The 21,864-nt window shown below is 39.5% G+C and overlaps 1 protein-coding gene across 4 annotated transcripts in view; it reads left to right on the forward strand.

Annotated features, from left to right (window-relative positions):
* The window catches only part of ANLN (anillin, actin binding protein), a 49,951-nt gene extending 40,313 nt beyond the window's left edge, over nt 1-9,638 (forward strand). For 2 of the 4 annotated variants that reach the window (XM_047842471.1, XM_047842492.1), the window contains 3 exons: nt 3,476-3,583; nt 4,414-4,586; nt 6,020-7,311. In XM_047842471.1, coding sequence (XP_047698427.1) covers nt 3,476-3,583; nt 4,414-4,586; nt 6,020-6,143 — 405 coding nt within the window. In that variant the 3' untranslated portion in view covers nt 6,144-7,311. Of the gene's footprint in view, nt 1-3,475; nt 3,584-4,413; nt 4,587-6,019; nt 7,313-9,627 lie in introns of those variants that run through there. The other 2 variants (XR_007148611.1, XM_047842483.1) reach the window with 2 other exon arrangements.
* The last annotated feature ends 12,226 nt before the right edge of the window (nt 9,639-21,864 follow it).

Consider the following 21,864-nt stretch of genomic DNA (forward strand, 5'->3'; position numbering starts at 1 on the left):
AGGTGGGAAGGTGGGATGAATTAAGTTTCCAACAATTTGAATTTTAGGTACCTCCAAAGATCGGGGTTTGAAGCTCAAGAGAGGAATTTTGGTTGAGCGATAGTGATTGAAGTGCAGGGAAGTTGAGCAAAGCAGAACCTGAGGAACACTCACATTTAAAGCACAGATCCAGAAAGAGAAGCTCGCAAAGGAGCCTAGTGGGGGAGGTGGTATGTCATGGCTGCTGAGGAAGAGAGAATCTGAAAGAGGGAGTGGTCAAGTTAGCTCAGGACCTAGCAGAGACCATGGGACTCTTTTACAAGGCAGAGCACAAACCTAGATTGCAGACGGTTATGAACAGGGTGGGAGGGGAGGAATGAAAGCATCAGCAGCTCTTTGAAACCACGTTTGGCTGCAAAGGGCAAAGAGAGTGTGGTGCCTGCAGAGCTGTATAGGGTGAGAGAAGAGTTTGGTTGGCATTTAAATAAGATCAAAGAGACTCGAGAATCTTTACATTCGAGTGGGTGGCTTCTAATAGGGCAGAGGGGTTGAAGGTGCAATGGGGAACCTGCATTAGGGTTATGGAGTATTACATGGAACGAGGTCATGAGAGTGAGAAGAAGTAAGACCCAAGCCACAGTTCACGGTTTGAGCTTATTCAGAAGTACAGCTGATCCTTGAACAACACTTGCATGGGTCCGTTTATACTTGGATTTTTTTCAATAAATACATACAGTACTGTGAATGTATATTTTCTCTTCCTTGATGATTTTATTAACCTTTTCTTTTCTCTAACTTGCTTTTTTGTAAGCTTACAGTGTATAATCCATGTAACATGCAAAATATATGTGAATTGACTGCTTATATTATCGGTATGGCTTCTGGTCAAGAGTAGGCTATTAGTAGTCACTTCTGGTGGGGGGTAGGGTGTCAGGTTATATGTGGATTTTTGGTGGCCCTAACCTCTGGGTTGCTCAAGGGTCCACTATACTTTTTCCATTATCAGAGGAGAAAAGTACGTGTGTAGAATATATAGAAGACTGTGAGTATTGTGCATGAAGTAGAGAAAATCTGATCACTTTGGGTTTGTGAAGCAAGAATTTGAATGATACAAAGGATATCACAAAATCAGTTTGCAATTGCTATCTGAGGGTGCAGAAGGCTCTGTGGCCAATGTAACTGTAAATCAGTCTGCCTTAGCTTTTTGATGTAAATCCAGTAGGTGGCACTAGATATTCTTGGAAAAGTATTTTTATAAATTTCTGACTTGAAGGCAATGTTTACCTACTGACTTTTTCTTGTAGTGTAAATATTTTCATATTTTACTGTAGCATACCTTTAGCAACTGACAGACTCTGTTATGGCAGCTAGTTCATTTGCATATAATGTCAGACTTATTTAATTTTTGAGCTCGGCTCTCAGCTAGTTTAGTGTTAGGTCTCTTCAGGTTTACTCTGTCTTAGATCCTATAGCCCATTCTTACCACATCCATGCTTACAGATATGTGGTAAGAAATTGCTCAGAACTCCCTAAAATAAAGTCTGCCAAACGTGCCTTTTAACTACCTCTACCCTTTATAAGATAAAGTAGTAACTTAAAGTTGCTTGGTTCAGTTTTCCTTCCTGATATGTCAGAACAGCTAGAAGCAAGGTGACTACTAACCAAAGAAACTTACCAAGTGATTCTGAAATGGTGCTAATCTGGCTCTGCCTTGACTGAGGAGCAGCAAGAGAGGAAGTTCTGGATTAGCTAGAAGTTTCCAGTTCTGCCTTGTGATTATGTACCGTCATTTGATTTCCTTGGCCTGAACTTTCCTCAACTATAAAAATGAAAATGCTGTCCTCTTTTTATTCTTCTCTGATAATAGTAGGGTATAGTAACAATGTGTTATTCTTACTCATAAAATTTTTCCATGTCTATTACCTTTATGATGTAAAAGGTGAACATAAACGTAAGAGGGAGCTGGTGAGTCATTTATACTAATTTTGTGTTTAAGATTAAAAGAACAACATTCCTGTCTTTTTCCCCTGGATGGTTTTGAGCCAGTATTGCCTAGAAAAAGCATGCCTTGGGAGGAAAGCGGATAAATTGGGGAGGAGGAAACTAAGGTGGGGTAAGAGGATATATGGTTAGAGTAAACTAATTAATTTGGGCTAATTAATTAAGCTAACAGACTTCATTCTGTCATGGAAACATTTCTTCATACAAAGTAACTTTCCTCCATGGTCAGAGCTTGTTTTCCTAACTCAAGCCAACTTTTGGTAAATTCACACAAATTAGTGAACGAGAAGAGCATATGTCCACTATCCTAGGGTTGGTATGAGGCTTAGTTGATCCCTGTGAAGGTAGAAGAGCCATATGCATTCTGAAGTCAAACACCAATATGCTTCTGGATTATTTATGTTAGCTAGGGTCAGCAAAGTGTGGCTCACTGCTTGTTTTTATAAAGTTTTATTGGAACATGGGCTCATTTGTTTACATATTATCTAGGACTACTTTTGCACTACCCTAGCAGAATTGAACAGTTGTGACAGAGCCCTTATAGCCCACAAAGTCTAACATCTTTACTCTCTGGTCCTTTACAGAAAAAGTTTGCCAATCTCTAATCTTTAGCATTGTTACATTTTACCTTGCCTTGTGCTTTAAAAAATAGTAGTTCCTAAAGGAATTTTTTTTTTCTTTTAAATCAAAAGTAAAGACTTTTAATTAGGGCTTATTAGGACTACAATGAAAAAATAGTGAGGTCGGGGGGGCGGGGAGGGGGGGCGGCGAGGGAGCGGCTTTCACTTACACTGTTTAAATAGAAGTACTTTCATAGAAAAGAGCCAGATGTTGTTAGTTGCCTGCTTCAGAGTTCTGACCTTAACCAACATGGCTGCTTCACTCCCTTTAGAATGTAGCTTGCATCTCTAAGGCTTGCGCTCGCCCAAGACATGAGCTGGTCAGCTGCCTGACTACAGGGAGATGCTATGTCAGATGTGCTTGATGGCTGTGAACGTGGGTCTCTGATGTTTATCACAGTAATCCATCAGCATGTATAATTACTAGATGACTCCTTTCTAATCCTGTTTTGTTCTTCTGAATGAATATTAAATGCCTGTCTTTTATATTAAGATGGGTCTAACTTAATAAGCTATCAATAGTTTTGTCAACATATAAGGCAGGATATTCTACTCTACAATACTTAGAGCACTTTTCTCTTATTTAAGGAGCACTTGGTTTGGGACACTAGGCTTTAAAAATGTCTAAATTAGAGGTATTAATTTGGGGTTAATGTTTGGAAGTTCTTCAACGTGCTTATTGATGACATTGAAAATCTGGGTCAATTTCTGGATATGAGCAATCAGTGATTTTCAGTACTAAGGTAGAAGATGGTAAAAATAATGTAAGTAGATTTTGAAGTATGAAATATGTCAACACATTGAAGTTTAGCGTATAGATTTATCATTTAATTGATTCTCAAGTTTCTCAAGTTAGTGTTTCATTGACTTTTCAGACCATATTTGAAGATGTTAGTGGTTTTGGTGCCTGGCATCGAAGATGGTGTGTTCTTTCAGGAAATTGTATCTCTTATTGGACTTATCCAGATGATGAGAAACGGAAGGTAATATTAATAGTCCTGGTTAGTGGTGAAAGCTCTTTCAAGTAGTTTTTAATACAGAAGTTCCCTCTGGTCTCCACACCCACCCAGATTCCCCTTTGAGTACATTTACTAAGCCATTAAAAATGTTCTTGTTGTGAGACCTGTTTTTGTGTGTGTTAGTATTTGTGTAAAAATTTTATGTCTTTTCCATTACCTGTGATTTGACCACTCTTAAAATACCTTAAGGTACATATTTGTCTTTTCTTTCAGAATGTTTCATACCATTTTGTAAATAACATTTTTAGTTATAAATATATTAAATTCAATTTTGTTTTTATTAATAGTTGACTTACCTAAATCTGGGATAAAACAGTAATGGAAAATCACCACAGGAGTATAGTGATTTTAATTTTGTTTCTGAAATTTGGTAATAGGATTTTATGTGATAAATTGAGTCTCATTTTTAAAGAATTTAATGTTATTGCCAAAGTATTATTATTTATTATCCCCAAACTGGAAAATGGAAATAATTACAAAGTAATGTGTGTTTCTAATTGTTGAAGCTGGTTGATGGGAGTTTATTATACTATGGCTTTAATTTTGCATCTCTGTGAAGTATTCCATAATAAAGAGTTTATTTTTTAAGTTGGCTAAAAGCTCCAGTTGACAATTTTGGCTTCTACTTTTATGTCCAGAAAGAAACAATAACAGATGTGTTTCTCTAAACCTATTATAATTAAATTCTAACTTTTAAATTAATGGCTTTTTAATTTTGAGTTTGTACCAACTTAAATACTGCTTAATGCTCATTGATGTAAATGATCTTATTTTCTATTAATTTGTTTTTAAAGAATCCCATAGGAAGGATAAATCTGGCCAATTGTACAAGCCATCAAATAGAACCAGCCAACAGAGAATTTTGTGCAAGACGCAACACTTTTGAATTAATTACTGTCCGACCACAGAGAGAAGATGACCGAGAGACTCTTGTTAGCCAATGCAGGGACACTCTCTGTGTCACCAAGTATGTATTAAGCTATAAATATAAATATTTCTGTCCAGTAAGCAATTGATTGCCCACTATGTCATTACCATTTTAAGAAATACCAGAGATGGTCCTAGTCTTTGAAGAGAGTACAGTCTTAATGAGGAAAGAAAATACACACACATCAGTAAGGGAACAGTCTCATAACCAAATTAATATAGTTAAGAAAAGCATGACACTCAATCTGTATCTTAGATAATCAAGTTTTCCATTGTACTCATAGTGTAGCCACAGCAGTTAGCTAATGTACTTTGGGTTAAGATTGAAGATTTTGTATACAATTGAGAAGGCAAGTATTATTTAAAGAGGCTTTACATGTCCCTTCCTTTCCATTCCAAAATGCTCTCAACGAACTCAAGTGACTTACAAAAACAATCTCATGCTACTCTGCAAATTTCTGGTTGGAGATTAATAGAATAAACTATCGGGAATGAGGGCCAGCAAAGTAAAGTAACTTGCCATGGTAATAGTTGGTAATAAGACACTGAGGATGTAAGCCTAGGTTTCCACAGGGCAGCGACAGAGACTAATGAGTAAACACACTTAGCACAGTCTCAAGTGCATGGAATGAGCTCGACAAATGGTCACTATTAGTAAATGTTGTGTTCTATCTGTTGACTAATAGATGATCAGCTCACTACTTATCCAATTTCTAGCACCAGTGGGGAGAAATTACAAAGATGCAGAATGAATACAGTATAAAAACCTTCTAACAACTGCTGTTCCTAAAAGAATGATCTGGTTTGTGAGTTAGGGAATTCTCCCCTCCCTCACCCTCACCTGCCTCATCAACTGGTTATTCAATTTGTGGCTAAATATGGGTGCAAAGAAGAGATTCCTGATAGGGACAGAGAGATCAGGATAGACAAAGTCTTAGAATCTTTAAATGATTTATTGTAAATACCATGTTCTACTAACACAGTACTAACACAAAAATAATAGGAGACCGTACAAAATCATATTACCTGTAGAGCCAGGTGAGGGTCCACAAGCTGGTGATTTCAGCTCTTGGGGATCCCATGTCTGAGGAATTTGGGAGGCTCCTTAAAGACCTGTGGTGCCTTAGCTCTTGATAGGAAGTGGCCCACACTCAGTGGGTATCCTGTACTACCAAATTGCCCAGGCCAGACCACCTGTACAAGATGGTTACCATCTTTCAGTGTGGAAACTCCATCATTAACCAAATGTGATCAGTGTGAATTTTGATTCAGTTAACCAGTCTATGGGGATAGTTTTCCTTTACTGCAATTGAAAAAGCACCTCACTTTGGGGCTTTTGATTAGTATCTGTTAAAAGATGGTAAAGAGTAACTCATTTTGCTGGTTTGCTTAGGCTTTCTTCCACCCTTAGCAAGAGTATAGGGAGGATTGGAATGGAGGAAAAGATCCTGACCTTTTGTTTGTTTCCTGTAGGAACTGGTTGTCTGCAGATACCAAGGAAGAGAGGGATCTCTGGATGCAAAAACTCAATCAAGTTCTTGTTGATATTCGCCTCTGGCAACCTGATGCTTGCTACAAACCTATTGGGAAGCCTTAAGCTGTGGGAAGTTTCTAGGCCATTTAGAGTTTTTTTTGAGCTATATCATAAATGTACCTTAAAAGCATCAGATTTGCTGATTGCATTTTATGCTTTAATTATAAGAGGGTATGTGCCAATATTCACTACATATTATGCAGTATTTATATCTTTTGTATGTAAAATTTCAACTGATTTCTCTTCTGTCATTCATAAATGATTGGAAGAAAATTCATTATAGTCAGTTTTGCTAAATCTTAATTTAAAAAAGCCTCAATTTCCTAGAAACCTAATTATTCAGTTATTCATGACAAAATGTTTTTTTAAACGTAAGGAATTGTGAGTTGTCTTGGAGCTGTGGGTCTCAAAGTAGAAAGGTCTTCCAGGGGCTGGAGACAGAAACCTCCGACTTGCTCATCTTTTCTCTAGCCTTGGTACTTCTTTCTAAAGTTTGTGATCGTTTACTGATCATGAGATATCTTGTTAGTAGAGTACTGAGAAAACTTCCAAGGGACTTTACAGAAACATTTTTAGTAATGGAGGCAAGAACTTTTTAAATAGCAAATGTACATTCGTTTAAAGCTTGAGGCTGCCTTTAAACAGGAGATGTGGACATAGGGGATATTGTGGGAGATTTGGGGGTTAAATATTTTCTATAGAAGAGTTAATAATCACATGGTTTACATTTACTCAGTTTTTATAGATGCTGTGTGGTGCACATTTTCATAGAGTACAGGCTTTTAAAAATAATTATTTTTGCTATATAGCTAAGACTCCACTTGGCATATCAGTTCTTTCTGCTCCTGTAACAAGAATAAATGTAAATTGAAGAATCTTTGTATAAAGAAAGTAAACTTTACCAAGCTGCTATGGACTAATACTTTGCCTGCCAAAGTTCTTGTCTTTTTTTTTTCCCTGTCCAAGCAGGACAGTGTCTAGAAGCACATTGTGAAATCTTTTGAAAAACTATTAAGTCATGCATTACCTTTGAAAGCCCAATTCTTTATTTTATGATAAAGTATTGTAAAGCATGGTCACATCTTTTAAATATACTTTGAATTTCTTCTCTGAATTGTTAAAGTTATTGACGATCTCATTTATAAACACTAAATTCCGTCACCTCCTGTCATTTAATTTGTATTCATTCAATGTGTTTTTGTTATGTGTATTATAAAAATATATTTTATGATCTCTTACCTGAATAAATGCTTGCAGAGGACTTAAGGAATCAGTTGTTTACAAAATACTATGTAAATGTGCGGTATAGCTGTTGTGTCCCTAGTCTGTGGGACCTTTTTGGTGTGTGTGGGGAGGGGAGTTGTACTGATAGTATCACATCCATCTTTTTACCTCCAGCCCTGTGCTCCATTTATTATGTGTCCTTAGGGTCTTTGTTGAATGAGCAGGTGGATGAAGAATCCGTTTCTGGGGCATTTCAACAGAATATGGTACTTAGATGTGCATTCGAGGAGGTGCTTAGCAGAAGAGTACTTAGCAGAAACTGAGCGGATGACATCCCCAGCCAAAAGAGGGAACAGTTTTGATGGGATTGATGAGAGGACCCCTTTTATTTATTTATAGACTTGTGCTTATTTTTGCTTTTTGATTGATTGATAACTCCAATATAGTCAACATACAGTGTTATATTAGTTTTTGTACAATATAGTGATTCAGTAGTTCTCTACATTACTCAGTGCTCATCATGACTCTTAATCCCTTTCACCTATGACACCCATGCCCCACCCACCTCCCCTCTGGTAACCAGGTTGTACTTCCCTTTGAAGAGGCATTGCCTACCATGGCACAACATTCAAAAGGCAACAAAGAAGTGAAAAGCCTGCCTTCTCCCCTTTGTCACAACCACTTTTACCAGTTCTTGTGTGTCTCCCTAGACTGATTCCAGCCATAATATACAGGCATATTTATATTCCTTTAATCATTAAAAATATTCCATACATGTTGTTTGCTGTAAATTGAAGGGGGGAAAAAAAAAGCACAACAGTGTCCCTTTTCAGTCATTCCTTCCCATTTATGTAAAGTTTAGTTTTAGAAGAAATTTAAGATGATTGTGGACTATCAAGTTAGAAATACCAGGTAAACAGGAAAACTACTCTGTCATCTGCCTGCAGGGGACTATGGAAACCATTAGAGTGGGTAAGATCATCCAGGGAGTATGATATGGAAAGAAAAGCAAGAACAAAAGGAACGTGTTCTTTAGGGACAAAGAGAAAAGGGAGTGGCTCATGACAGCCTTCCATGAAAAAACATACAAGAGTGATGACTGGTGAGACCAAAGAAGAATCTTAAGATTCTGACCACAAGATCACAGAGCAGGGTAAAGAAAACGTGAGCTGAAATTTGGAGCAGTTAATTCAATAAAATGATTTCAATAAAAAATCAAGTTACAACAAAATCTATAGAGGAAGAGAGTGACAGATTTGATCAGATAAAAAATTTCTGCTTGAAAAATGTCTATAAATAAAGTTAAAACGCAAGCATCAGACAAGGAGAAAACATTTACAACATACTTAATAATCAAAAAGTTAATGTGTAAAATTTAATCTAAAGAGCTCCATTGCCTAGCTATCACTGAGCACTTACTATGTACCAGGTGATATTCTTGGTGTTTTGCATGGATTATCTCATATTATCTTCACCTGACCTTAGGAAAAATAAGGCGTTGTATGAGGAAACTAAAGCTTAGATAACTTCGGTAATGAATAAACAGGAAAATTCCATTTTAAATGGGTATAACTGGCTCATTGGCCCTCAAATTGGTGAAACTATAGTCAGTGTTGCTGAGAAACAGACTCTTGGTAAGAATAGGAACTGATAAACCAGCCTTCTTGGATGGCATCTTGGCTACCTACTGTAATCTCTGCTAACACAGGATCAGACTTGTGTGCATCAGAGATCTTATCCAAATAAAGCTTTACTCATAATTTCAAGGACACAAACAGTCAAGGTCCTCGTGAAGCAGGGAGAAGTCTGCATCACCCTGTGTGCCTCCCAGGTCTTTCAACCCCGCATCAGACACTCTCTTTGGCCCAGGGTAATAGGTAAGATCTCATGTGAGGTCTGTGGAACAGCCCACACAGACTTTAGGTGAGGAAACACTGCCATTTTATATGCCATGTATTTATATACTTAGCGTATGTGCCTTTTATCAGGAGGCTTGCCTCAAAGATCCATAAATTCTAAGTTTATTTACCATAAGCTATCCTTAACCAGCCGCATCCTTCTAAGTGCATTCCACAGATAAGAGATGTAACAAACATCATTAGTCTATTATCCTGGAGATCCAGTTTCCAGCACATTTACAAGAATTTAGATGTGTCACCTGATTTTTTTTCCTGGAACCAAAGGCCAATTGCTTTAATTCCTTCTCTCCACTCTCCTCAGATGAACTTGTGGGTGAGGAAAGATACACATAAAAGGGTGATCATTACAACAGTGTTTTAAAGGAAAAAAATTGAGGGACACCTGGGTGGCTCAGTCTCTTAAGCATCTGACTCTTGATTTTTGCTGAAGTCATGATCTGAAAGTTCATGGGATTGAGCCCTGCATTGGGCTCTGCACTGATGGAAATTGATTGGGATTCCCTCTCTCCCTCTTTCTCTGCTCCTCCCCCACTTGCATCTCTCTCTCTCTCTCTCTCTCTCTCTCTCTCTCTCACACACACACACACACACATACACACAAATAAATAACATTTTAAAAATAAGGGGAAAAAATTGAAATAACCTGAAAGTCCATCAACAGGGACAAAAACGAGAAAGAATCTACAAGACCACCAATAGGAAATTATGGTGCATTCTTTCTACAAAACACCACGCAGTATTCAAGAAAAGATGCAAACCTAGTATATATACATATACATATATGTGTATATATTTGGAAAAAAAATTCCAGAACAACCTATGGGAAAAAGACATATGCCATGCAACATGACACTATGTAACATGTATACATGTACATACCTAGATGCAAATGTGGAAGGAACCACACCACAATTTATACGGGAAAGGGCAGTGGGCAGAGGCTGGGAACAGTGTTGGGTGGAGGAATGCTCTGACTTTTAACTCTAGAATATTTGGTATGCTTATGATGAGAGTATTTTCATATTGCTCATGCACCTGAGCACTTTAGAAATTGAAATCAGAAAGGAACATCCAGTGCCTGGAAGACTGAGTAGAGACCACAGGTTATTGGGTTGGGAAGGGAAAGGCACAGTTGGGACAATAGTTTGCTGAGGCAATGTTGAAGGACAGATAGTTTGGATGGAGAACTGAGTATGTCACTACACTGGTCGGGAAGAGCAGAGGGGCGGGAGGACCTGAGGATAGTGGTCAACAGGAGTGTAAGAGATGAGGGAGGATGAGTGTGTGGAGAGGATGAAGGGTAATCAGACCCAGATGATAGGTGGAGTCCAGACCCCCTCCCAGGAGTCAGCATCTATTTAGGGAATTTGTAAGTGTTGAAGAAATGGGGCGCCCAAACTGCACAGTCATGCAGGACTAGGTGCCGTGTGTAGGGCTTCCTCCTCGTTCACGACATATACTGGCCAGTGGGATATGTGCAGGCCAAACAACTGTCACTTGTGACAACTGCACAGGGGTTTCAAATAGGGAGCCAGAGCATGGCCAACCACAGCTGACGCAGAGACCCTGTGAAGACATTTGGGGCAGTAATCTCTAAGCTCTAAGAGAGTTCATACCATAAAGAGTCTAAACCTGAAGAGACTATATACGCCCCTCCCATTTTCAAGCTGACCTCCAAAATTTTTCATTAGAACTTTACAAAGTTGCAGAGGATGTAATTTCCATCACATTAGAAACACTACCACTTCAGATTAAAATTTTCACATTAGTTTTTAAAACCAAATCCAATAGAATCTAAATGCAAGTACAATTTTATCCCTTCCTCCATCGTCAATTTAAAAATTCATGAATAGGATATTTTTGGAAATTTTATAGTGTTGTTTTTGCTTCTGTTCTTTCACATAATTTTATACTAATGTAATTTATGTTTTTATGCTTGAGCAAAACGTGTATATAAAATGAAATGGAATTTTAAAAATGTTCCATGACCATAAGATTTTAAATGTTAAAAGGTTGTTTTGAACTGAATTATCATTACATTCATTATCAGTTAACAAATGATCAAAGCTAAAGTAGACATTTGAAAAATTTTAAACATAAAGAGCAAAACTTTGTAGGAAATATGTTCCTTAATGAAATGGATGGGCTTTCCATCAGCCGGCTTATGGATCTATGGATAAACATCAATTCTTTTTGGAATGAGACGTGGTTCAGCACTGATTCTATTTCTTTTTTTCATTTTTATAGAAAACCTAATTAGATAAAAATGAAAGCTTTGTTATTGCAAAGTCACTCAATTCTCGGGACTCTGAAGTGATCTATCAAAAATTATTTTTAATGATACACTCGATTATTTTTAACTGATATAGCAGGCAGAATATATACTGTGCTACCATAGAAAATGAACAATAGCAACAAAATTCAGTGGATGGAACTGGATAGAAGTTTTTCTTTCATATGAAAATCTAGAAAGGGTGTCAGTCTGGGTAGAGAGGTGGTTCAGAACTTGCAGGACATCCAGGGACCAAAGACCTTACACCTAGTGTAGCCTAGGATGTGGCCCTTGTTCTCATAGTCAAAGCTAGCCCCCTCTGCATCACTTCCAGAATCCAGCTTTCAGGAAAGGAGAGAGAGGGGAGCTCATCTCTGGTCATTTTAAGATCAAGACATAGAACCGGCACGCATCACTTCTCACACCCTGCCTGCAAGAACTTAATCACACAGCCATCCATACCTTGTTGCTAGGAAAGGTAGTCTTTACTTGAGTGAGCCCCAAACCCTGCTGGGATGCATGAGCGTCTATTACAAAAATGCCCAAAGGGGCATTCAGGGATGACCAGCAGGCCCTACCACTGCTCGAATTCCTTCACTTTTGTTGAAAACAAAGGTATGAAAGCTACCCATCTTGCAAAAGAATTTGTTATCTGCCTCGAGAGTCCAGGAAACCATTATTTGAATTGTCATTTTCTTTTAGTGTTGGGAGATTTTTACATCCCAGGAAAGTGACTGTAGAGAGAAGCATAGTGCGTTTCCTTTGCAAAGCAGGGGAAAGGCAATTGGGAACAGGGGTGAGGGTAGACGAGACAGCTTAGAGGAAGGTGCCTCCCAAAGGGAGGAGTTGCCTCCCTGAAGCTGTTCTGCCTCACTGAAGAGGAAGATGGCGGAACAGTTCCCCTGGAATTATTCAAGGGCACGGCCTCTGAGAAGTCTTCCTGCTGAAACTTTCTATTTTTCCATGTGTTTTAAGCATGTTCGTAGGTGCTCATTGAAGCATTTTTACTATGGTTGCTTTAAAATTCTCATTTGGTAATTCCAACATCTGTGTGATTTCGGTATTGGCATCTACTGATTGTCTTTTTTCATTCAGGTTGAGATTTTTCCTGGTTCTTGATTTTTTTTTAAGGTTAGTTTTATTTATTTATTTATTTATTTAAATTTTTTTTTTAATGTTTATTCATTTTTGAAAGAGAGAGACAGAGCACAAGCAGGGGTGGGGCGGAGGGGGGGTTGGGGAATGCAGAATCTGAAGCAGGCTCCAGGCTCTGAGCTGTCAGCACAAAGCCCGATGCAGGGCTCGAACTCACCCATCATGAGATCATGACCTGAGCCCAAGTCGGATGCTCAACCAACTGAGCCACCCAGGCGCCCCAAGGTTAGTTTTATTTTTTTTTTAATATTTTATTTGTTTTTGAGAGAGAGAACAAACGTGAGTGGGGCAGGGGCGGAGGGGGACAGAGGATCCAAAGCAGGCTCTGTGCTGATAGCAGACAGCCCAATGTGGGGCTGGTAATCAAGAACTGTGAGATCATGACCTGAGCCGAAGTCAGACACTTAACTGAGCCACCCAGGTATCCTGATATAAGTGATTTTTAAAATTGTACTAGTATGTTTAGGGTGTCATATTATGAGACTCTGGATCACATTTAAATCTTCTGTGTTAGCAGAGCTCCTCTGACACCAGGCTGGTGGGGAGATGGGGGGATTGTTTCTGCTAGGTGGGTAGTGAAAGTGCAGTTCCCCACTCAGCCTCAGTTGGCAAGAGGGGAGGGGAGGGGCTCCTTGCCAGTGCTGGTGGGGGGCGGGGTGCTGGCCCCTGCTAGGCTTTGCTGCATCACTTTGGCTGGGATGGAGGGCACCTGTTACTGTCCCTCAAATGATCAATACTGACACCCAGAAAGGGAGGGGAAAGCCTTGTTACAACTGGATGGTGGTAAGAGGTTCTGCTTCCCCTTGGCTTCTTTAGACTCTGGCAGGGAGGGAGAGGGATGCCTCATTACCACTGGGTGGAAGTGGAAGCCTAGGCTCCCCACGTGGAGGTGCCTCCTTACAGCTAGTGGAGGGTAGAAGTCAAGGCTCCCCACTCTGCCTTTCCTGGCATGGGTGGTAGTGGGGCCATGTTTTCTTCTGTGGTATTTGGTTAGAGTAGGGTGGTTATTGTCCAACAGTTTGCTTTCTTTCTAAGTTGCCACTTTTCTGCTCCTTTGTCTAAAGAGAGCTGGCTTTCCTTTGCTGCCATTGGCATTTCTAGGTTGCTTCTCTAGCATTCAGTCCGGAATATATCACATAAAAAGAAAGTGCAGAGAATTTACCATCATGTTGTTCCTTGGGTCTCAAGGTCTCTAGATAGGTTTCCTTTTTCTTTCCACCTTTTAGAGCCTTCTGATGTTTGTTTTATATAATGCCTTGGGCTTTGGCTGTGCATAAAGGAGGAATAGGGAGAAATACATCTACTACATCCTGGTTCCACTGATTGAGTTTTAACAGTCTGTAATTTCCAGAGTTCTCGAGCACATCTTGTGGGGCTTAATTATGTTAATTTAAATGATCCTCTCTATTATGGAATAAATTTTTTTTCTTTAATCAATTCTATCAAGAAGTGTCCCAAAGCTGATGAGCTCTTTTTAATTACTTAGGCAATTTTGGTAGATTCTAGTGAGGTTGAATATCTTTCCATGTGTTTATTGGCTCTATGTATTTCTTCATTTGTGAATTTCATGTTTGTGTCTTTTGTTTATTTTTCAATTGTCCATATTAACTGATTTATAAGATTATATGTTAGGGATATTAATGCTTGGGTATATGTGGTTAGATCTACAAGCAACTCCTTTATTAGCTGTGCATTCTGCAGCTACAAATTGGATATTCTAGTACCCACCACAAAATCTGTTGGGTACACTAAATAAGACAATCAATGTTAAGGCCTCAGACCAGTAAAAAGGCAAAGAGTAAATCCCTAACACGTGACAGCGATTGTTTATTGTGGAATTAGCAGCCCAAGAAGATCTGGACAGATGCAGACATAAATCTGGTTGGACTAGCTATCTTCCCATCAAGCTTTCTACTCTTGCCCTCTGCAGTTAGAGGTTGCCGGGAATTTGAAAGTGGCTAGAAATTCTCTTGGCAAAGAATAACACTTTCTGGCATTATTGAAGTTTTGTCACAGAGAACATAACCGTAATACTACAATTTTAGAATTGCCTACGTGCAATATAATATTTTTGTGTGTGTTTTCAAGACCTCCTTGAGGAATTAAAAACAACTTTTACTTCTATAAAAGGATGCATAAAATAGACTTAATTTGATTTCTTCCAAAAGTTAATTTTTTGTGTGGATGAAGTGATTTCAAAAAAATGACATGTACTTCATAAGATCCTGGAGTTTGGGTGTTGCATATGAGGTCTAACAAAACGTGAGGCTCCAGGCTGGAAAGGGGAAGACTAGGAGGGGATAGAAGATGTATCCTTATGAGCATTCTGGAGATGCTGCATATTACCTATGGTTGTTCAGAACATTTAGAAATGTTATGTGCCTCTGGGGACTGGTACACAAGGTCCAGTTTGCTTGACTCTGCTTCCCACAGTGCATTTGAAATAAGCATTATAGGGAGAGCATTTTCCCATCTTCTGGTTTCAGATTGTACTGGAAAACTTATAATAAAATCTTATAATATGAAGCCCCAAACAAAGTAGTCCAAATCAAAGCAAATATTAAAGTCAATGAGAAAAAAGTACATAGAGCTTTCACTGTACCAAACAAAAACTTGTAGAAATGTAGGAATTCTTATGTAAGAAGTCTGAGAATAAAAACTAAAGGAAAAATACAAGCTGATCCAATCATTCACCCACTTTCTGGTTACCCAGTTGAGGAAGGAAGAGCATAATGAAAGGGCACACGTTGGTGCAGAACACACAAAACTGGAGGGTAAAGAAAGACTTGGGTATGAGCTTCTTTTCTATGGCTTAATTCTGTGCGTACCTCATTTCAAACTACTCTGTTGCTCTGAAACTCTGGCTTCCTGATTTGTAAAATGCAAGAAAAGCTCTAGAGGTTTTGTGATGGGAAAAATCTTTTATGATGCTTCTTGACCTGGCGCATGCAACTGTGAGCCCCTTAATGGAAAGAATGAGGTATTGCTCATTAACCGAGAAGAGGATCAAACACAAAGGTGTGGTACACACGTTGGTGCTCAATCAATGTTTATCAAGGAAGGTGCATTAAACCAATCAAAATCTACCGCTAATTTGAATGTGGTCTTGGATAAAGCTTGCTTGTAAAATTAGCAGACAGCGCTAGGAGATCTGTAAGGGTCTTTACACAGAATTCTACTGTAGCAAAGTTCAAAAATGTGTTTAGCAGTGACTCACATCCTCCCCTTCTCCCATCTTTTTTTTTTTTTTTCCCTTCCTCCTTTTTTTTCTGTGGATTAGGTAGGAATTAAGAAAAAGGAACTGGATTCTACATCCAGGTCAACCAGGAGAAAAGCACACAGAATTACTTCACATGAGAAGAAAGGAAAATTTAGAACCCAGCAAGGACAGGAAATTGGGCCGTGGGAAGCTCTTGGAAATAGGCAGAAATCATGAGAGCACTGGAGGCACCAAAAGATACTTGACTGAAGCCAAATTTATCTCAGTTTTATATGACCTGCAAACCATCACTGACCATTAAGCTTACAGGCACATCTTACCATTCTGACAGTCTTGAGTTCAACCTGAGTGATTCTTCGAATATCAACACACATCAAAGACAGAGAGAGAGAGAGAGATTGAAAACAATTTTCACAGGCAAAAAAAGTCTCAGAAAAAGAGACTTTCCTTCCACTTAAACACAAATTGGCTTTTAAAAATTAGTGTGTTTAAAAATTAGTGTTCCCCCCTCAAACTCCAGCACTGTCAAATTCCACAGCTCCTGCATAGGATAGTCAATCTGGAAGTGAGAAATCTTTGGGGCATATTTGTGATGTGCCGAAGCTAATTCTTATTGGAAATTGTATGCATCTGTTCCCAAGTCCATGTTTAACTGATGTCAGTCTGGTAGCTTGAAATCCATCATGGTGGAGGTATTTATAAATACCAGGGAGACTGGAAAACACTACAAATAAAAAATCAGGTTCCCAGTTCCCTCCCATGATATACCAACAGACCACTGGGCATATCTCTACTCTTGATGGGCAGTGATTTAAGGCTGATGTGCCTTCCTTCAAAATTGATTTTGTTGTTACTGTGGGAGATGGAATACCAGGACTCACGATTAGCCAGAAGGGAGATTTTTAGCTGGGAGGTTGCCATTTCAGAGGCAGGTAAATGTTTTGAATGGAATAGCAAGGCTGGTGCCATGGAAGATATTCAGTAAGGAACGTCTGGGTCTAATGGAAATGAAGTGGAGACATGACCTGCTGGTAAGTAATACTGAAGACAGAACGGGCTGGAGAACTGTGCATGTGATATAGCAAAAAACATGTTGATTCCTAGAAAATTCCAGGATTATTTGGTCAGTTTGACCTGGTGGTTTCTGGCACCCCATATGTGGACATTATGGGGTCACTTTTCTGCCTAACTAAAATGTGCCAACCTTCAAAATGAAATAGCCAATTTTACCAGCAAAATGAATTTATTTGGGGATAACAGAGAAATCACAATTCAGGACATGCAAGCTGTGGCGAACCATAGGCAAGTCCAACAACACAAAGGGAAGGTGAGCTTTTTTTAAGTTTAGGAGGATGCCAGGGAGGGCTGTTCTGAACAAAAGTTCGTTTGAGAAGAACAGGAGCTCCAGGTGGTGGTGGTTGGTGCTTTGTTGGATCTCCCTTACTTTTCTTAAAGGCAGGAGACAAATTCCTATGTGCAAAGTCCCTTTGCCCTCCCTTTTCCAAGGGATTCTGTTTCTTCTTTCTGTTGGTAAGCAGGCTGCAAGGAGTGGTATGCATGTGAGTGCCCCCTGCAGGGCTTGCCCACTCTATTTTTAAGTGAGGTTTCACTTATTTTCACAAATGTACCTCATTGTTGGACCTGAGGTGACCAGGAACACCATCTTCCTTTTCTCCATGTCTCTGAAATTGCAGCCATTTCTACACGGGACCCTGTAACTGGTGTAAGCAGCAACGATAAATTATGTAGATTTTCTGGGACTTCTGCCAATGGCGACTCAAACATGATTCCTTAGATACATGTGGCTGCACTAGACTGTGTTCTGCACAGTGCACACTTTCTGCTCCAGCTGTTTATACCAATGGCAGCTGTTGTTATGATTTGAACTTCAGGTCTTGTTGAGGCTTGGGATGCATCTTTGGGACTCCCCAGACTTCTCCTGAGACTTCTTCCTCTTGAAATTTGCCGTCTGGCATTCTTCGGTCCCACCCATTGTTGGGAGGCAGTTCCCATGGCTCTCTTGCATTTCTGTCCAACTTGCACTTCTTTCGCAGGGAGAGGCACTGACTACTTTTGTTCTGGACAGCCCTTTCAAGGATGTTATATAGTGAACAGCCTTGGAAGATAAAGCATCTGCCTCTGGAGCAAAGAGCAAGTTTGCTTGGCATACACAGACAGTGTCGTTCTCAAGTACAAAAAGGAGACTTACTTCTCATTATAAAAGATGTAATTTTCCTAGGCTAAGGGCTCCTCTCTGTAATGCAATGCAGAGTACTAGCAGGTATTATCTGGCATTCTTTGTGTTGCCCTGGGAGCCAGCACAAATGTTGATACTTTGACTAATGTTATTGCTATAATAGAGTCCTTTGTCTCTGACCCAGGAGTCCTGTATCTTTTGTCAGCATCCATGAAACTGTGGCAGGCCACCTGGTGAGTGACAGTAGGGCAAATCTCAGACCCTTTACCTACCTGAGTTTGTCTGATCTGCCTCTTGTTTCTAAACACCAACCTGGTAAATATGGAGATGCAAGGGAAAAAAAAAGCCTAGATTGTGAGAAGCAATGTTTACTGAGGACTGAAGGACACCCATTTCTAAACATTATCCTCAGAACACGTACTTTTGGCTCTGGGACTTGTACTAAATTGTGTTTCCATTTTTTGCCATCTGCCTATTTTGATGGACATAAGAAAAAACAACGGAAAATTTACTGTTGTAAATATCGTTGGGATAGTTTCAAGGACCCGACTGCAACATCATGCAGTGTCCTTTTTATGAGAGCCCACGGGAGAAATTTGTCTCAGGTATCAGGAAAAGCTTCATTTCTGCTGAACATCTGTGGTGTGTTTGTCCTATGGACACTATAAATCTTATAACTGATTGTGTATTTCTATTGTCCCAGTATCTTGGAAGAATGGAGCCAAATTTGTGATCCAGCTCTTGGAATTGAGGCCAGACAGTATGTATCTGAGAGTACTAAATTTACCCCAGGTTATTTTCTTCACTCCATTTCCTCATTTATTTCTTTTTATATTTTTGCAATGTATGTTATTAAAAATTATCTTAATCAAATTTTAAGGGTCTGATATTTTTATAAAGCTTATCATAAGACCACATCTCTACCCCTTTCTCCCCCTTCCCATGGCCCCTCCATCCTGTCTCTTTCTCACCTTTGGTTTAAGTTCTGTTTTGGGAAAGATGCTGGGAAGCATATTTATGGGAGCTAACTTGTCCAACAATGTCATTGGTCTACCATCACACTTAACGGGTGATTTGGCCAGTTATAGAATTCTAGACTAGACTAAGTTTTATATAGACTTTTGAAGACTTTGCTCCATTCGCTGCTGGGTTCCAGCTTTTCAGTTGTGTAGTCCAAAGACATTCTGATTCTAGATCCTTTGATGAGGCCCCTATAGTGCACACCCTCTTACACCTCAAATCTCTTACTTAGTCTCTTGCTTTCTTCTGCAGTTATGGGCTAATGTGATTACACTGGCCCTACTTGATAATCCAGGATCATCTTCTTCTCTTAAGACCTGAAGTCCCTCCACCACAGCAGCATCGAGGTTAGCATTTGTATCACTAGGGGATGGAGATCTTATCAGGACACTTTTGGAAATCTGTTTATCACACTCCTCAGCTATATATTGCAACTCTCTTGTTTCCTGAAAATTTCTTTTTTATCGTGTTCTGTTCTTGGGACTTGTGGACAATATCTTCTTTTCCTTTGAGAGTCTTAGTGAGTTTTTTCAAAGTTTTCTTCCTTCTGCATTTCCTATTTCCCTAGGTTTCTTCTTTCGGTTTGTTAGTGTGGGGCTCCCTTTTTCCATGTTACAGGCTTTCCCCAAGTGTTCAATGTCAATCCGTGGCTATCTGTCCAGGTGTATAACTAACTTCTGAATGCAAACTCTTCATGGCAGGCTCCACCGAGGCATCATCAGGTGGGACATTTCACTGGAGAACCTACAAAGTCAGTATACATGGAATTTTTTTCTAGGACTGGTTCGAATCCCCAGAGAAGGAAGTCCCAGTCTCTTGGTGGAATAGCTGGCTCCCAACATGGCAGGGACTGTTGGGACATCTCCAGATTCAATGCACAGGCTTCCCAAGCCCACCTGTTTCTAGCACATACCTTAAACCTCAGCTCTGCCCAGCGTTTGGGGGCAGAGTCCCTCCTGCTCCCTGTTTTCTAAAAATCAACCCACGCCATTTTGCTGAGGCTGGGGAGGGGATCTGGGGGATCTACTGCATCTTACTAGATTTTCAAGCAATCCTCCTGTTTTCAATTCTGATTTTACTCCAATTTTAAGGTACCTGGTGCTGCCTGTCTCTGAGATTTTGTGAAGTTCTGTGAGGCAGGTTGCTTCCGGGCTTCCTCTCTGCGTGTTTGGCTCTCACCTGTTTTGGGTTGATCTAGTCAGCTGCTTTTTTACTTCACTCTCCATGTGCCTTGTGAATGTTTCCTCTCTCATTCACTTTGACCCTGTAACTACATGTGTCTTTACAATAACCTCATTGCTGTAATTTCATGGGCTTCCAGGGGACAGCCAAGGTGAACACATCTGTCCAATGAACCATCATGAAACAGAAAGGGCTACGTAGAGTTATTTATTTATCTATGCATTCATTCACTTATTTATTTTAGCAAAATCCGCACCCAATGTGGGGCTTGAACTCACAACTCCAGAGATTAAAGTTACATGCTTTACTGACTAAGCCTGCCAGGCACCGTGGGTTTTATTTTTAAATGAAAAGCCTTGAACCCCTTTTGGAATGTGGTAAGGAAAAAAAGACCCAATTCATTAAATACATTAATTAATATTGTATCTGGATCTCTGGGAAGTTACTTAGCTTCTGAAACGAACCTCATTTTCTCATTGGTGAAAATCCAAATAGTTTTGTTTGTAAAGATACAATGTGATGATATTTGAGAGTACCTAGGACAGCACCTGACATGCAGTTGACATTCACTTGATATGCTTGTTGAATCAAGGAATAAAACACATTCACTCAGAACTAAAAGGAAAAAAATAATACTGGGACTAGATATTGTAAACAGGGGCTGCATGCAGACATGAGATGCCCAAGGCAGATTAGCAATGTGGGCTTTCTCCAAACCAATGGACTTCCCATGTTTGCTCCATATTCATTTAGTTGGTAGGTGAAGGAAAGAAATTGATTTTCTCTTAAAAATATTGTATGTCCCTTTCTTCCAAATTTAGGGCTTATTATTTACCCTAAATGTAATATAATATTTTAACTTCCTTAGAAATGTCTTTCATTTCACAGTTTTCCCACCACTCAACTCTACAGAGTTATCCATGCCTAATGATAAAGGATAACAAATGAATATAGTTGTAAAATTTTATTAAAAAATATTATGGGGTGCCTAGGTGGCTCAGTCGGTTGGGCATCCAACTTCGGCTCAGGTCATGATCTCAGAGCTTGTGAGTTCAAGCCCCACATTGGGCTCTGTGCTGATGGCTCAGAGCCTGGAACCTGCTTCGGATTCTGTGTCTCCCTCTCTCTCTCTCTGCCCCTCCCTCACTCACTCTGTCCTTCTCTCTCTCAAAAATAAATAAAAACATTAAAAAAAACCCCTTTTTATGACTTTCACAATAGCAAATATGTTCCATTTTTTGGTAGATCCTGTATTCTTCGGTTTTATTTTTTTCTGAATCAGTGTTTTGGGTGGCGTATTGGAGGGTTACAATATATTCAGCAAAGTTGAAGAACCCTCACTCTGTTGACATGTGCCAGAGCGTTGCCTGACTTTGTCCTCATCATATGACTGTGAGCCTATCCACACTCCATCACTGATGGAGAGGATGAATAAGTGGCTTATGGGAGGATTTCTTTTCAAATGTCCACTTCTACTTTGGGGGAATTGGAAAGAGCAGGACCGATTATAGTTTCTAATAAAGCAAGGAACTACATGAAATATCTGAGCTAACTGGCACCTTTCCTCCTACTCCAGTGATACCTTGGTGACTATA

Source organism: Prionailurus viverrinus, chromosome A2, assembly GCF_022837055.1.
Source record: "Prionailurus viverrinus isolate Anna chromosome A2, UM_Priviv_1.0, whole genome shotgun sequence".
Classification (NCBI taxonomy): domain Eukaryota; kingdom Metazoa; phylum Chordata; class Mammalia; order Carnivora; family Felidae; genus Prionailurus; species Prionailurus viverrinus.